This window comes from Megalobrama amblycephala, linkage group LG8 (assembly GCF_018812025.1).
Source record: "Megalobrama amblycephala isolate DHTTF-2021 linkage group LG8, ASM1881202v1, whole genome shotgun sequence".
NCBI classification, from domain to species: Eukaryota; Metazoa; Chordata; class Actinopteri; order Cypriniformes; family Xenocyprididae; genus Megalobrama; species Megalobrama amblycephala.
Genome location: NC_063051.1, coordinates 653,598 through 671,843, shown reverse-complemented (window position 1 = coordinate 671,843; position 18,246 = coordinate 653,598). Strand labels below are relative to the sequence as shown.

The following is an 18,246-nucleotide window of genomic DNA, read 5'->3' as shown; positions in this document are numbered from 1 at the left end:
TTAGTTTCTTTTTGTGATCTTTGTGGTGCATTAAACCAGTTTCATTTCAATAATGAACTTAATAAGGTTTGTGATCAAGAGATCAGTAACATCCGTGAATTTTAAAGTGTCTTTTTTTATATAAAGAGGTACAGTGATTTCGCTCACAAATGAGGATGGCAAACAATCTCATATTAAACAGTCAATATAAGATAAAACGTGTACAAAAAATCATAAAATTCAACCTAAAGTACAAATACATTTTGTTTCATCTAAGCACAGAGTATATCAGTTGTACATATGTATTTGGGGATTAGACACTTATGCAAAACCATTAAAGTCGACATGAACCTGCATTTGCAACCAATTTTTCTTCTGAAAGGTGAAAATAAAAAAATGAACTGGACTTGATTAAGTGGATGGTATAAGTGGGCATTTCATATCAGAACAGAGTCAGAGTTGAATGTGAGTGTGCAGTGGATCAAAATCCCACCCAGTTCATCCTCCAGAGCATCTCTACGTATCCCGACGGTAACCCTTATTTTTGTATACATATTCTTATTTGCTTGTATTGGTGTAATGTTTATGCAAAAGCTATTTACACTAAGTGTAAAATATTTAGATGGTATTTACACTGAGAGCAAATAGTGATTGAGACTGTTTGTGCAAAGTGTAAACCGAAGTAATATGCTATTTGTGCTAAAGGTAAAATACCTCAGCAATGGTCAGCCTTTGCCAACAAGCTAGATGATCTGCACTCATAAATAAACACTGCAAATATCCATTATATTAGCATTAAATTATTGCATTAACTATTAAGAAGGTATTAGAAAGAAATCAGCTGAAAAGATTATGAATCCATTTTTTCTCTTGGGAGTAATGTACATTGACAAATTATACACAATAACCCCAGGAATTTGCACTCGGAGAGTAAATAGGGTCAATTTTGAGTTCATGTTGACTAATGATATGAGGTCTGGAGGATCAAATGTTCTGTACAGTTAACAAACATGCTTCGGCTGGAAGGTTAGTTCTCCTCTTTTAAAACCTCCATTTATTGCTCTGTATTTTAGTATCTGTGCATGAATGTGTACATGCGTTAAAGTTACAGCAGCTCTTCTCTCGTCTTAAACTGTGTTGTCTGTTGGACCCGACAGCTTCCTCTCGATTAGTTCTCGCAGACCTGTTGTGAAGTGTAGGTTTGCCCCGACAATGATGTAGCCCTGAGAAATCAAAGATGGAGGATGCAGTTGAACATATAGTATCATGTAGTGTATAACATATAGTAACTTAAACTTAAAAGATTAGTTCACTTTCAAATGAGAATTAGCCCAAGCTCTACTCGCCCTCAAGACTTTCTTCCTTCTGATGAACACAATTTGTGTAAGAAAAATATCCATATTTAACAAGTTATGAAGTAAAATATCTAGCTTCCGCCAGAACGCCTTCCGTATTCAACTTGCGAAGAAAGTGTAACGCCTCTCGCAGTTCAAAATGCTTACACTTCGTCCTATGCCTTCTGTATTCAAAATACGAAAAAATGTCATTTGGATGCACTTTCTTTAGCTTCATACTCGACAGTCCCGTTCACTGCCATTATAAAGCTTGGATGCATCAGGATATCTATTAAAATAACTCTTGATTGTGTTCATCAGAAAGAAGAAAGTCATATACACCTAAGAAGGCTTGAGGGTGAGTAAAGCTTGAAAGTGAACTAATCCTTTAAGATAATAAAAGTTAACCTTTAACTTACATTGTGATACTCGACCACCTCTTCAATGAAGTCTAACCCGTCCGGTAGAGGGATCTGCACACCTCGCTTAATGTAATCTTTCATGAAAACACAGGATGAAGCATTTAGATTTTCAAATACTTTAAGCAAATATATCTTATCCAACATTTGGGATCAGGTGTTTTTTTTTTTTTTTTTAGCAACAACATTGATCAAACGTGACATTAAAGGCATTTATAATGTATAAAGACTTCTTTTTCAAATAAATGAAAAAAACGTATAACAGTTTCCTAAAAATATGAATCAACATGGGTAAGAAATGTTTCTTGAGCAGCAAATCATCATATTAGAATGATTTCTGAAGGATCATGTGACACTGAAGACTGGAGTAATGATGCTTTGATCACAGGAATAAATTACAGTTTAAAATATATTGCAATATAAAACATTTATTTTAAATTATAATAATATTTCACAATATTACTGTTTTTTACGGAAGAGGATTAGGGCCAAGCAATAATAAAAAAATAAAACCATCTCGAGATTAAAGTTGTTAAAAAGTCGAAATAAAATGTTGAGAATAAACTTGTTAAATTACGAGAAAAAACTCGTGAAATTTCGAGAAAAAGGTTGAGATAAAATGTTGAGAATAAACTTGTTCAATTTCGAGAAAAAGGTCAAGATAAAATGTTGAGAATAAACTCATTAAATTACGAGAACAAATTCGTTAAATTATGAGAAAAAGTCATTAAATTTCGAGAAAAAGTCAAGCTAAAATGTTGAGAATAAACTCATTAAATTATGAGAAAAAAGTTGTTAAATTACGAATTTGTTCTCATAATTTAACTTTTTTTTACTTTTTCTCGTAATTTAATGACTTTATTCTCAACATTTTATCTCGACTTTTTTTTCTCGAAATTTAACGACTTTTTTCTCATAATTTAACGAATTTGTTCTCATAATCTAACGACTTTTTTCTCGTAATTTAACAAGTTTTTTCTTGTAATTTAACGAGTTTATTCTCAACATTTTATTTCGACTTTTTTCTCGAAATTTAACGAGTTTTTTCTCGTAATTTAACGAGTTTATTCTCAACATTTTATCTTGTTTTTTCTCGATATTTAACGAGTTTTTTCTCAACATTTTATTTCGATTTTTTTCTCGAAATTTAACAAGTTTATTCTCAACATTTTATTTCGACTTTTTTCTCGTAATTTAACAAGTTTATTCTCAACATTTTTTTTCGACTTTTTTCTCGAAATTTAACGAGTTTTTTTCTCGAAATTTAATGAGTTTATTCTCAACATTTTATTTTGACTTTTTTCTCGTAATTTAACGACTTTATTCTCATCATTTTATCTCGAGTTTTTTCTCGAAATTTAATGAGTTTATTCTCAACATTTTATTTCGACTTTATTTCGAAATGCAGTCTTGTTGAGCAGAAGAGACTTCTTTCAAATACACAAACATCTTATAACATTTTTGTAGACGTAAACAAAACAAACCTCAAATATATAATATATTGTTTCACTTACTGTTAATGAGAGGAACCACAGATATCTGCAGCATTGTCTTAAGGGGACCTTGCAGTGGAATAAGCTGAAGGAAAAATATTCATTACATTTAATATCCACTCTTGATTGGTTTTGCATCAGGTGTATTCAAAGTGAAATTGAAACATTTTAGGAAACTTACAGCTAAAGACTCCAGAGCAGACTGATTGGAGTAAATTTTGAACCTGGAAACAGATTCTCAGTTCAAAAACAATGTTAACAGTGAGCGTAATGTCAAATACAGTTAAATGTTTGTGCATTATATTTACCTTCTCAGATCTAAATGGATAGTCAAGCGCTTGCCCTTCATTGACACTTTCGCGTTGAATTTACCTTCCTAAAACAAGGTCAAATTTGGTGAATTTATTGTATCACTTCATCATAAAACTAATTATGGGATTGTGTATATCATAGTTCTCACCATGGTCATGATGCTGAGCTGTACTGGTGGTTTTCCTGCCGGGAGAACCAACACTTTGACCATAGCGTTGACGGCCACGCTGGCACCAGAGGTCTTGATAGTGGAGCGAGGAGGAGCGGTGACCTCTATCTCCAGTGACAGAGGCTGATCCATTAGCGCCGGGTTCTGATACGACAGAACGAACACAGAGAATAGGTGGTTGCCGGGGCGTTGCTATGTGGTTGCTATATATATATAGACATTGTAATTTTACTCACCAGCATCATGATAGTCCCCAAGTAGGTGGTCCTGAGGAGCATTTCTAAGTCCTTTGGCATCTGAAATGAGTTGAATAATAGTTGATTTTTTCTTATTTTTTGTATCATGCCTTTGAAACAAACTAGATGGCATCTTACTCGTTCGTTTGCGATCTGTGTTTGGAACAGGCCACCTTTGAAGTAAGAGAAGAGACCACTGTCGAAGAAGTACTCGGAGAGAGAGAGATAGACCATACGATCATACTCTCTCACTACGGGATTCACAGCGTAGTTCACTAGGGTCTCGTTCTCATTCTTAAGGTCGTAAAACATGCCCTGTGCAGAAGAGAGGGAGAGAAACACATAAATACAAAATAAAACCTATTCATTTGAACCATAAAAAAGTGTTATGTTGTTATGTTTATGTTTATGTTATGTACGGAAGCTTGTTTCTGACACTAAATAAAAAAGGTTAAAAAAAAGGGTAATTGCAACTTTTTATATTTTAAAATTCTGATTTTATTTCTCAGAATTGTGAGATTTAAACCTGCAATTTTGAGTTATAAAGTCTGAATTGTGTGATATAACGTCAGAATTCTGACTTTTTTTCTTGCAATTGCAAGTTTTTCTAATGCAATTCTGACTTCATATCACAATTCTGACTTTTTTTCTCAGAATCGCAAGTTATAAATTCATGCATTACGTCTTATAAAGTCAGAATTATGAGATATAAACTCAAAACGTCAGTGTTTTTTCTCACAATAGCACATTATAACACGCAACTGCAAGTTTATATCTCATATTTCTGACTTTATATCTCACAATTCTGACTTTATATCTCACAATTTTGACTTTATATCACAATTTTTGACTTTATATCTCACAATTTTGTTTTTATATCACACAATTTTGACTTTATATCACAATTTTGACTTTATATCTCAATTTTGACTTTATATCTCACAATTTTGACTTTATATCACAATTCTGACTTTATATCTCACAATTCTGACTTTATATCTCGCAATTTTGTTTTTATATCACACAATTTTGACTTTATATCACAATTTTGACTTTATATCTCAATTTTGACTTTATATCTCACAATTCTGATTTTATATCACACAATTTTGACTTTATATCACAATTTTGACTTTATATCTCACAATTCTGATTTTATATCACACAATTTTGACTTTATATCACAATTTTGACTTTATATCTCAATTCTGACTTTATATCTCACAATTTTGACTTTATATCACAATTCTGACTTTATATCTCACAATTCTGACTTTATATCTCGCAATTTTGTTTTTATATCACACAATTTTGACTTTATATCACAATTTTGACTTTATATCTCAATTTTGACTTTATATCTCACAATTCTGACTTTATATCTCGCAATTTTGACTTTATATCACAATTTTGACTTTATATCTCAATTTTGACTTTATATCTCACAATTCTGACTTTATATCTCACAATTCTGACTTTATATCTCGCAATTCTGATTTTGACTTTATATCTCACAATTTTGACTTTATATCTCGCAATTCTGACTTTATATCTCGCAATTCTGATTTTATATCACACAATTTTGACTTTATATCACAATTTTGACTTTATATCACACAATTCTGACTTTATATCTCACAATTTTGACTTTATATCTCACAATTTTGACTTTATATCTCGCAATTTTGTTTTTATATCTCGCAATTCTGACTTCATATCTCGCAATTGCAAGAAAAAAAATCATAATTGTGAGATAAAAAGTTGCAATTACCTTATTTAATTTTTTATTTCATGGCGGAAACAAGCTTCCATAGTCATGTTATGTTATGTTATGTTATGTTATATGTGATGTATTCTGGCCAAAATATATGTAGAATTCATACTAAATATATGTCATAAATCTTTCAAATGTAACAATTTAGTTGTAACCTTTAAATTCCAAAATATATTAGAAAATGTACATCAAGGGGCAAGAAAATACACTTTCAGTCTTAAAATAAATTTTGGGTAGATGCAATATGTATTTAAAAAATAAGGAAATATAAATAATGAAGTAAATTTGGCAAAAAAATAATTTTAACATCTATATTATCAATATATTTTTGGCCATTTTTGCATATTTTAAAATATATCCTCCAGATATCGTTCTAATATGCTGATTTGCTGCTCAAAAAATATTTCTTCGTATTATTATCAATGTTGAAAACAGTTGCGCTGCTTCATATGTTTGTGAAAACCTTTATACATTATTTCAGGATTATTTGATGAATGTGAACAATGCGTCTTAGCTGGCCCCAAACTTTTGAACAGTATATAGTGCACTTAATGCATCACTGGAGCTTGACATTCAGCTCCTCCTCTCTGATTTAATGGGTGGAGCTTGAATGTCTGACCACACCCTAAACCTTATTAGGTCAAGCCCCACCCATTAGTTCCACAGAGGTGGAGCTAGACTAAGCTCCACCCATTACATCCAGAGTGGGGGAGCTGGACGTCATTTGGCTCTGCAGTGAGCACCACTTACATCTGTCACTCACCCTAAAATCCATATCAAGGCTTGTTTCTGTCACCACAGGGTCACTCAGCAGTGAGTAATCGATGCCCACGTAACTGTCCACCTCCGTGCGCACTGAAAAACACATTCAGGTAAACACACGTGTCTGCCAGATCAATATATCACAACAGTTTTATGACGTTCTCTAACCTGGGATGGTTTCCAGCAGCTGGTTAACCAAAACTAGTGCAGCATGATTCAAGGCAGGACAAATCTGACAGAGACATATATGCAAAAGTTAAGTTCCATTAATTCTAATGTGATTAAAGTTAAAATACATTGAGCAATGATATGCAAACATCATGACATGCATCTGCTAATCCTGACTGGAAAAAGTAAACAAACCTGTTTATTTAAGACAAAGCGCATTCCTGTTGTCAGGAACGTTCCGATAAAGTCATAAACCCTCCTGTGGGAATATTTTGAGGCACATAAGAACATGCCATATAATGCAAAATGCTGAGCAAACAATGTATTTATTTCACAAAAAAAGTTAATCGAATCATGTGTCACTTGCAATAAACATGCTCAAAGTTCAATATAGTCAAGTACCCAAGGGTCCCGCTAAATCTGGCCCTCATCTTGGCAATGGATGCATCACAGGTGATGTTGGAGATCTTGAGACGGCCCGCCTTGTCTTTGCTGAGATGGAGGACTGTGAAGATGTTGACTCCTTCGGCTGAGGCATTGATGGCTCCCTCATCATAACTAATGGAGAGAAAGGGGGAGACCTCATCTTGTTGTTGTGAGAGACCTAAATAGTAAAAGTTTTAAGCTACATCTTGTAAAAGCTCTACAGACCATATATGATATGCAGTTCCCACTGTTAGTTTATCACATGACTGTTTAAAACTTGCGGTTGCTAAGATTTTTTAATGTTTTTGAAAAAATAAGTGTCTTCTGCTCACCAAGGCTGCATTTATTTGATCAAAAATACAGTAAAAACAGTAATTTTGTGAAATATTATGATATATTATTATAATAACCGCTCTCTATTGCAATATGTTTTAAAATGTAATTTATTCCTGTGATCAAAGCTTTTCAGCATCTTTACTCCAGTCTTCAGTCACATGATCCTTTAGAAATCATTCTAATATGATGATTTGATCTTCAATAAAAATTCTGATTATTATTAATGTTGAAAATCGCTTCATATTTTTGTATAACCCACAATAAATTTCTTTCAGGATTCTTTGATGAAGAAAGTTCAAAAGAACAGCATTTATTTGAACACATTATAAATGTCTTTAATGTCAATTTTTTAATCAATTTAATGCATCCTTGATTAATAAAAGTCCTTTTCCAAAAAATAATGTATGCTTCAAGTTAATTTTATTAAGTATACTTAAGTAAAGTTCAAGTATACTTTATGTAGTAAGTATACTAATATGTAAGTACTAGTATACTTGTTGGCCCACTTTTTAGTGTATACTTTAAATGTAACAGCAGTAAATGTTGAGTACACAACTAGTTTATGACCACGTTTTTTGTTTGTACTGCAACTATTCTAGAAGTGAACTTACAGGTATACTGATAGTTTACTAGTTAAATACTTGTAGCACATTTTTTAGTTTGAAGTATACTCTTAGAAAACTACTAATTTAGCAGTTTTATACTGCAAGTATACTTGTGAGTTTTCTTTAAGTGAACTTAACATCATACTTATAGTTTTCTACTTATTTTGCACTTTAAGTATACTAATATGCTCCTATTTAGGTATTAATTTTTATACATGAAATATACCTTTAACTCTACTTTAAGTAGATTCTTATGTACACTATCGGTGGACTACACAAAAATTCAAATACTCAAAATTAGGAACATATCTGTTTTGTTTATAAATCAGTATTTTCAAACAAGTTTATTAGCCATTTTGTAAAACTATGTAAAGGCAACTCAATCAAAAGAGCAAACATAACTACAAGCCAATTATACTTAGAATATGTAATTATACTTTTAAGAAGGCCTATATCTCGATCAAAAGACTGAGTATAGATTTAGACTTTTCTGTGAGTATAAGCCAAGTATACATACGTGTAATTTTAAATGTGTTTCTGAGAAGTACATAAAAAGTAGACAAATTATACCTTCTTAGTTTTAGTTTAAATGAAGTATACTAATATAGCACACTAAATTCTGTTGCATGTAACCTCTAGTCTTCTGCTCGATTGCTACAGATGCATGTCAGACTCACAAGAGCCAGTAAAGGATGCGTCTCTGGAAGTTCAGGGTGATGGAGGAGTTCTGCACCTCAAACAGCAGCCCCACATCAGGCTGGAAGCGCAGGTCAGAGGTCAGGTTCAGCTCCGTGATCTTCACACTAAAGAGACATGAGCTTAGAATTAGAGCCCACTGTATGGAATCACTCAAAGGGTTTACTCAAACTTTTTTCAAAATTCAAACTATTCAACATTCAGTTTCTTGGGAGTCTTGACAAACTTTGCTTTATAGTTGAGTCATTCCACGAAACTGATACGATTTGAGTCCCTCTGACCTTTTTCAGTGTATTTTATCTATTGGGTCACCAAAATATATTTTTAAAAGCTTCTCGTATTAATTGAAATGTCTCCTTTAATAATGTTTAAAAACATGCCATACATTTTATCTTCATATTAGGAATTATTTAGTTTTTTTCAGTTGACACCACCTATTTTGTCATGTCGCTCAAGGCCTTCTATGAAAGTGTACTTGGGATATGAATAATAAAATGAGAAAAAAGTCCATTCATTTTGCCATTCCTATAAATATCCATCTGTGTCTATGTTTTTTTTCTAAGTAAATTCATGATTATTCATTAAAATCACATCATTTAGTTCCGTACCTCAGTAACCCCTCAACCCTGTTACACAAACCATAATGAACTGAAACTGACATTATTAATAGGAAGTGACATTATAGAAGTCTTCTGAACAACATTGTGAGCAAGTTACCACCTTCTTTAAAAATTATAACTAAATTATATAGTGAAATTGTGTTTGCCGAGCTTAATGACTCAACCCTGTTACATCAATTAAAGATAGAAAACTATTACTTGTGAAAATTATCTTTGTTATTTCAACATTATTCATGATTTCTTAATATCATGCATGTCATGTGCTCTCCATTTATTCACTAGATTTAGAGCAGTGGACAATTTGGGGAAAAAATCACAACCCCGTCACACCTACATTATTTTTATTATTATTATTTACGTTTATGAAAAAGCAATTTAAAGTTAGTTAAATTCTGTCTGAAATGTTCAGAGCAATCATAAGAATACTGAAGTTCTGAAGTTAAGCCTTTGATAAAAAATGATGAGGTTGCTGTCACAAAAAGTGCCCATTTCAGGCTTTAGTAGTAAAAGTGTGAGATTTTATGTAACTTTGATATTTGCAATTACTGAATTAGTGTGAGGGACGTCTGATTAATAAGAAAATGTTGATTTTATCACAAATACATTTTATAATAATATTCAGAGAGCTCCTATAGTGTCCATAACTTAAAATAATGACCAATAATAATAGTGATTTGATGCCTGAGATGGGAAAATATGTTTTTCTGGAAGTTAAATATGTCATTAATGTTGTGAGGTGTTAAAAAAAAAACAAAAAACATTTTGGTAAAAAATCTAAAAATGTGTATGTCCAAATCGTACCGGTTTGGTGGAATCTAGTAAAGTTTTTTAAAGTCTTTGAATTCAAATGGTTTAAATTATGCATCCTCTTTGCTACCTCAATTACAAATGAGGAATTGAATTGGAAATTAAAAGATATTCTTAATTCATTTCTGAGTGATGCACAACTCTGGCATTTGCAATTGCATCCTCATGGTCTTTGTGTGTGAATGACCACAGGAGGGCGTCGGTTGAAACATGATGTCCATGAAAGTGTAAATCCAGTAGATGAAATATAAACATACTCTTTGATGGTGTATGTGAAGCGGCCCTCGGCACCACGCATCTCTGGCATGCTGATGTTACTCAACTCTCCTTCCACAAAATTCTTTGTCTCTGCCTTCACTGTAAAGATGTCACACAGAGGCCAGGCTTTCATAGACTACTATATGATAATAGATGCATTTTAAATCTGAATATTGGGCTATATCTTACACATCTCCAGTCCTCTGTCAGTGATGCGGATCTTGCATCCAGGCGGCTCTGCTAAGGTCATCGTGACGAGTGAAAGAAGAAAGATGACAGACACTTTCAGCAGTTCCATGATTCCTCAGTAGACCTGAAAAACAACAATTTAACAAAGTGATCAAGAGAAAAATTAGTGCAAAGAGCATCATCAAAAAAAATGTTAAAGGATTAGTTCACTTTCAAATTAAAATTTCCTGATAATTTACTCACCCTGATGTCATCCAAGATGTTCATGTCCTTCTTTCTTCAGTTGAAAAGAAATTAAGGTTTTTGATGAAAACATTCCAGGATTTTTCTCCATATAGTGGACTTCAATGGATCCCAAACAGTTGAAGGTTAAAATTACAGTTTACAGCGATCCCAGATGAGAAATAAGGGTCTTATCTAGAGAAACCATCACTCTTTTTCTAAAAAAAATAAATAAAAATTATATACATTTTAACCATAAATGCTTGAAATCTTGAACTAGCTCTCTTCTTCTTCTCTATTTGAATTCCGGCAGTGTAGACACTGCTAAGTGTATTACTGCCCTCCACAGGTCAAAGTTTGAACTAAATTGTCATATACAATATGCTAGTGCAAGTATATAACAATTTAGTTCAAACTTTAACCTGTGGAGGGCAGTAATACACTTAGCAGTGTCTAAACTGCCGGAATTCAAATAGAGAAGAAGAGAGCTAGTTAATTTTTAATTTTTTTTTAGAAAATGAGTGATGGTTTCTCTAGATAAGACCCTTATTCCTCGTCTGGGATCGTGTAGAACGCTTTGAAGCTGCACTGAAACTGTAATTTTGACCTTCAACCGTCTGGAGGCCATTGAAGTCCACTATATTATGGAGAAAAATCCTGGAAGGTTTTCATCAAAAACCTTCATTTCTTTTCGACTGAAGAAAGAAAGACATGAACATCTTGGATGACATGGGGGTGAGTAAATTATCAGGAAATTTTAATTTGAAAGTGAACTAATCCTTTAAAGAAGAAATAATGAAAAGATTAATTTGAGAATGTTCATTCCATAAATAAAATAGACAGACAAACAGATAGATATTAAAATATATATATTTTTTAAATGTATTAATGAAATAAACATAAAATAATAGCTCAATTCAAATCTATATCTCTTGCACAAAGAAATCCCTCCTCATTTATTAGCTTTAAAAGATCACATCACACATTAGAGTTACTATCTGACTCTTTTAGAGAAATAAAGTCCATTGCAGTTTTGTACAGGCAGTTCTGTGTCTTTCCATCTACAGTCCTGCACCAAACAGCTTCTCCAGAGCGGCAACAGGGAAATAGGCGCTGACAGCTAAATATACAGAGACAGCAAAGCAAATGAGAGAATAATCTTGCCTTTCAAGCGTATGTAAAAAGAAATATCCAGCCAAAGAAGTCCAGGTCTTTCCGCTCTCGTTTCTGTGGCAGTGTGTGTGAAGAGTGTGTGTCTGCGTGTGTGTTTATAGTGCAGAGGAGGAGAGACTGATGGACCCTTCTCGCGGACTGCGATGACGTAACGCGTTTCCACGGTTATCAACATCGCAAATCTAGTAAAGTTTTTAATATTTTCATTTTTTAAAAATTCACTACACATTTATAACACTGAACTTTGTGTTATATTACATTGGCAGTAAATGACAAAAACGAATAATGCCGCTACGAGGGTGTTTCTAATAAAAGCGCTGAGGGAATGACGGCAAACTACATCTTTCTCTCTTCTGACTGCTGTAATTAATTTCTTGATATTTTCCCTCTTTTGGAAAGTCGTGAAAATTCGTTTTTCTATTAAATACAAATATATTTGCTGTCGTCTCCCATTCACCGGTTGGTTTTCCTTTGGAAAAAACATAACGGCTAACTTGGATCACGTGTGCCTTGATAACCAATCACAGCCTTGACGCGCAATTGTCCGTGACTTCTCTTATAAAACAGCATTTGTTTTTTGGTGTAAACTCTAAAAATAGATCGATCCAAAACTAATGTTTAAGAGTAAACATGTTGAAGATTAGCCAGTGGGCTGTCGATTCATTAAACGATAAGCTATTTCCTCACAAAAGCGGTTTATTAAGCGTAATAGAGTACCTTAGGGATGACGTGTTTTTGTAGGCAAAACCAGTGCCCAAGGAAGTCGACCGGAAGTTGAAGTCGGCCGCGTGCCGCCATCTTGTAGCAGAACTTCACTTGCGTTAGCATCCCATTGACTCCCATTCATTTTGGCGTCACTTTGACAGCGAATAACTTTACATCTGAGGCGTTTAAAGACTCCATTTGTCCATTATTTATTTCTAAAGATACACGACAATGTATAAAGGGCTCCATTACCTTCTATGTTACATTATGGCCCCGTAGAAACAGTTTTTGTAAAAATAGGCTAACGATTGCGTCATAACCACTCGACTCTCTGTCGCACAGTAGAGAAATTACCATACAGACAGGAGGAGAAGCTCGCAGGCAATAGTATGCATTAACTTAATATGGCGTACTGGCGTTACATTTTAAAATACTATACAAAATAATTAATCAGAATACTTACTCCTGCTCACTCACGCCAAAGAACTCCCCACTCAAGCTCGCCGTCTCTGCAAGATTAACGATGGCAGTTTGCACGCACAGCTACTAGAAGATTTACATCTGTCAGACAGGTTGCTGACGTCATCAAGCTTAGTTTGAGTCTGCGCGTCAGAAACGGAAGTGCTAAAAATCGCTAAAAATGGGCTTCACTTGTCTCAATTGAGTTCCAATGGGGTCGCTGTGTCCATTTCTTTTACTGTCTATGGGCAAAACCCAGAAGCAAGTTAGCATTATAGGACTTCCGGTTCCATCGCCCTAAAGTCAATGGGTTTTTTTAATGGGTTTTTGCTAAATCGCCTGAAATAAGGTCTATGGTTAACAAAGCCTCTAAATATTTTCACGTTTTGATCTATGACATAAAACATAACCCGCTTGTGATTTTTTAAACCTTTATTGTGTCTTAAAAACAGCGGTTGCTAACAAATTGCTAAAAGGGACTACTTCCTTTGGCGGGGACTTTAGACGTCATCATGACAAACAGGACATTTGGACAGCATTTCTCATGGGAAAAAGTGTAAAAGTATTCACACACAGCACAGATTATAATCAGCAAGCATGTTTTTAAATAAAGTTGTTTTTTAAATAAAGTTTGAGGACGCTTGGTGGTGGTGACATTGATCCGCGACCATGGTGTGCTGCACAGCAAAATCCCCAGAGTTAAATCAACTCTGCTTAGAGTACATATGGTCCCTCTCTAAATAGTGTTAAAGTAACACTGAAGCATAATTAAAGTTAATGAGATACTTAAGCAATTAATAAGGCTGTGACTTAAGTCACTTGTAGTTCTTGCGTTTTTTCTTATGTCTTCAGTGATTCTACTTGTTAACAGCAGGTGTTCATCACTAATGCGCAATCATTAATTAATTGGTTAATTATCTCATAAAATTTAACTGTGCTTCAGTGTTATTTTAACACTATTTAGAGAGGGACCATATGTACTCTGAGCAGAGCTGATTTTAACTCTGGAGATTTTGCTGTGTGTAGTCCGTTTATAGCCTACTGTTAGCTTTTTATATCTGATGACTTTATTTAGGCTTCAAAATGTATAAATGTTGTGTTAACTTGTAAAGATTATCTTGATAGACAAAATGTGTAAGAGATCATAACCCTTTGTTAAACACAGAGCTTATTTTTTGCGATTTTCCAAAATCTATATGGGAAAAATGCATAGGCTTTCAAATGAGGGAACCCGTGCGCCGCTAACTTAAGGGTTAGCCTACAAAAACACGTCATCTCTGAGGTACTCTATAAAACCTCTCCTCCATTGACATCCATTAAAAAAATGGCCTCCTGTCTCCTTTCCTGCGTACTGCAGCATTAGCAGGTGTTGTTACGCTTTTTTTTTTTTGGCTTTTTTTGGTTGCAGGCTTGGCTTCAAGTGGCTTTGAGTTTACCCAACTATGACAACTTCTGCTTAAACCCAGAAATGTGAAAAGGGACAGCAGCAGTGAGGGGAGATAGAGAGAAAGAGGGATAGAGGTTGCATCCCCAATGAGAACATGGTTTCTAGGGTGTTGCTATGCAGTTGCCATGGTGTTCTAAAGTATTGTGTGATTGCAAAAGTGTATTTGGTAGTTGCTGAGAATTCTGGATGGCTGCTGTGGAGTTCTGGGTGGTTGCTAGGGTGTTGCTATGCAGTTCCTAAAGTGTTTTGAGAGGTTTTTTGGCAAATTGGTGTTCTGAGTTATTGCAGTGCTTTTCATTCATGTGCATAGCTCGAATGGTGTGGACTGAGTCTGTTTGTTTAAATTACTAAACATAATAGTAAAATTGTGACTTTGCAAGCAAAATAAGCAATATAATAGAGATGCAATGGCCAACAGCTTGAATAAGGTCGCTCTCTTGGAGGTCGCATGTGTGCGTATAGTCGCTGGAGGCAGCTGTCTCTATAGTCACCCAACAGGAACAAACAGGACCAAAACAAACTGTCCCGCAAATGGGCTTTTTAAGGTCATTGACCCCAGGGTTTATCTCGCTTCAAAGAAGATGATCTCAGGCAGGCAGAAAGTTTTACAAATGCCTCATTTGTTTTGTATAAAACCCTGCATGGGCTTGGGAGCTTTTTAAGCATCCAAAGGTAATGACTCCTCTGAGACAATAACTTTCAGCAAACGCATTGTCCGTGTGCAATACCGATAGGTGACCTTTGACACAAAATGATGCCCAATGAAGCCAGACGTCTTTACATTTCAGGAAGGATGAACATGTTCTTTGTGAAACATAAGTTGCAGTAAATCAAGAAATAAACAATCCATTCCATGTGGAAATCGTTTAGATATGGAATGTTTTCGGCCATAAGGTGATGTTTGCTTTGAGAAGGGAGTGGGGTTACTACAGTTCACAAACACAAGATTGCTTCTCCAGGTCAATACCCCAAAATACCCCAAACATAAAACAATGTTACACAAGCGAAATAAACACTTTCCATTCAAGATATGTGTTATTAAACAGTTTTGTTTAGATTTGAAGATAGCACTGCAACTGTGTATGTATATGTATTTTTAAATTACACTTAAATAAATAAAAAAATATGTATATTAATGGTACTATATAATTATTAATCAGCTTTGTTGCCAAGTATGTTTGCACACTCAAGGAATTTGTTTTGGTGACAGAAGAATTTACATTAATCTTGATTTATATTAATGATGAATGTACACTCTAATAAATGCTGGGTTAAAAACACCCAAGTTGGGTTGAAAATGGACAAACCCAGCGACTGGGTTAAATGTTTGCCCGACATGCTGGGTAGTTTTATTTAACCCAACTATCGTTTAAAAATGACTATATGTCTGGCTTAAAATGAACCCAAAAAATCAGACACACATTTACTAGAGGCAAAAATAATAATCAAAATGTGAACATTTATTAATAAGCTATTTAATAAATGTTTATTGTTTAATTATTATTCATTAGCCTAAACTTATTAATAAATATTCATTTATTAAACATATTAATAAATGTTAATTTCCAACATATTTTTGGGTTCATTTTAAGCAAGCATTACAGTAATTATTAAACAATAGCAGGTTGCGCAAACATTTAACCCAACTTGGGTTGTTTTTAACCCAGCATTTTTTTAGAGTGTAATATCGATGTCTAATACTTATATTATATTTAATAATTAATATAATAACTAGTGAGACAAATTGAATTACGGCAACATCTGAACATTTCAGTTATGTGAATCTGGGATAAAGCCAAGTGCAAAACAATATAATATAAAATGTGCTGTATTTAAACATTACAATTGATCCATAATTCAAACAGTTCTCCCCTGTAAAATCTCCTCGTCATATTATTTTTTAAACATAATAATGAATTATGAAGATAATTGATATCTTACTTCTTTGACATGCACATTTTCTAAATGTCGAAACCACTTCATGAAGGACACTGTATAAATCATAACCAATAACATAACCAATAACGAAAAACAGGTGATATCCGATAGCCATGAACAGGACGAGTGCAAATTTCCAAATTATCCTTATAGAAACATAAACCTACCTCCATTTGTGCTGGGAAGGCATTCGTTCTCGAGTGATGGCACAAAGTGAAACCATAAACTTTGTACACATTTTGTGCAAGAATTACAGCTTATTCCCATATTTCCCTCCCCAAATACCTTTGTATGCCTTTCACAATAATAGAATACTTACAGTGGTGTGGAAATACAGGCTGGGTAACTTTAGTGTTTCTCAGATATAAACTCTTAGAAGAATCAGATATTTTCTTGCAGTCTGGAAATCATCAGTGAAATGCCTGTCTAAATATTGCATCCCTCCCTCTTTTTGTCTGGGTTCACTATGATCCCAGTTTATATATGCGAGTAAAAGCAGGTTGGGAAAAGGGTGTTCCTCTTCGCCTCATGTCATATGACCTTGTAACAACAATTCATAAGCATGACGATGTGCAAAGAAAACATTTTCCAAAGATTAACATGCAACAAATAAGTTAATTTTGTTTCATTGTCTAAATATTTGCTGCTTTTCTAAAAGTTCACATTATTTAACCGTGAGGAAGAGGAACGATGGCTCCAGGCTGCATTAAACAGAGTCTGCCCTTTAATTTTTGGAGACTAAACCTTAAATTACTTCATGACTTCTTAGAAGCCCATGTTGCAAGGTTTCACAGAATCACATGATGCAAGAAATGGGTTCAGCTTAAAACCACAGAGGACCAAGGTGGAGCTCACTTTGGAGAATCAAGTTCAGGAAAAAATGCCATGTAATGGTTTTTGGCCACCAATTATGGGGTGAAGCACATCAAATTTTCCTTTTTAGTTATAGGCTTAAACCTGTTTGAAAATAGGGGTGAGGAAATGCATCCCGTATATTCTTTAGGCGAATGAGTACAAGTTTAGAAGCAAGATTTGATTTGGTTTCCCACCAAAGACCAGAAGTCCCTCAGAGGCCTCGCACAACTTCTGTAGACCACCGGCCCTGATGAATGGCTTGACATGCAGGGCTTTGTGTATATATATATATATATATATATATATATATATATATATATATATATATATATATATATATATACATATATAACAGACATTTTTTATATATTTTTACTAGTGGGTGCAGGACACTATAGTTAATTAATGTAAGTGAGGATAGCAAATGAAACTGTGACATATTATAAAAATTGACCAAAAATGATTCACACTTTGACCTGACCATGTTTTGCTTAAGTGTTATCTGACATAATTAAGATTATTTTTTTCTGACACAGTTTAACTCTGAGAACTTGTCATATTTTATTACCATTTTTTTAAACTATAGTGAATGAACTGAATTAATGAATGAAAGGTGTCTGAATAAAATTTGGTTTGACTGTATATATATATATATATATATATATATATATATATATATATATATATATATATATATATAGTATGATACATAAAAATCACACTAAAAAATTACGAAAACTCAAATAAAAATAAATAAAAGCTATAATAGGAATATTTAAAAAATTACAAAAGTACAACTTAATTACTAAAACTTAAACTAAAATGAAAACTGAAAAGTATGAAAATAATAAAATATTAATAGAC

At 33.6% G+C, this 18,246-nt stretch overlaps 1 protein-coding gene across 3 annotated transcripts; it reads right to left on the bottom strand.

Moving 5' to 3' along the window:
* Positions 1-95: 95 nt before the first annotated feature.
* Positions 96-17,002, bottom strand: LOC125273349 (phospholipid transfer protein). 3 transcript variants are annotated; one of them, XM_048198601.1, is made up of 16 exons: positions 16,847-17,002; positions 10,584-10,707; positions 10,394-10,493; positions 8,691-8,816; positions 7,049-7,204; positions 6,842-6,905; positions 6,647-6,710; positions 6,480-6,571; positions 4,081-4,257; positions 3,943-4,002; positions 3,686-3,850; positions 3,534-3,601; positions 3,407-3,449; positions 3,247-3,310; positions 1,733-1,809; positions 96-1,202 (listed from the first exon to the last, which is right to left on the bottom strand). In XM_048198601.1, exons 2-16 carry the CDS (start codon positions 10,690-10,692, stop codon positions 1,107-1,109), a joined length of 1,461 nt encoding a protein of 486 aa, XP_048054558.1. In that variant the 5' UTR covers positions 10,693-10,707; positions 16,847-17,002; the 3' UTR covers positions 96-1,106. The 3 variants fall into 3 exon arrangements, with proteins under 3 accessions (XP_048054558.1, XP_048054560.1, XP_048054559.1); XM_048198603.1 differs by lacking the exon at positions 16,847-17,002 and adding an exon at positions 16,695-16,763; XM_048198602.1 differs by lacking the exon at positions 16,847-17,002 and adding an exon at positions 11,970-12,120.
* Between the last annotated feature and the right edge of the window lie 1,244 nt (positions 17,003-18,246).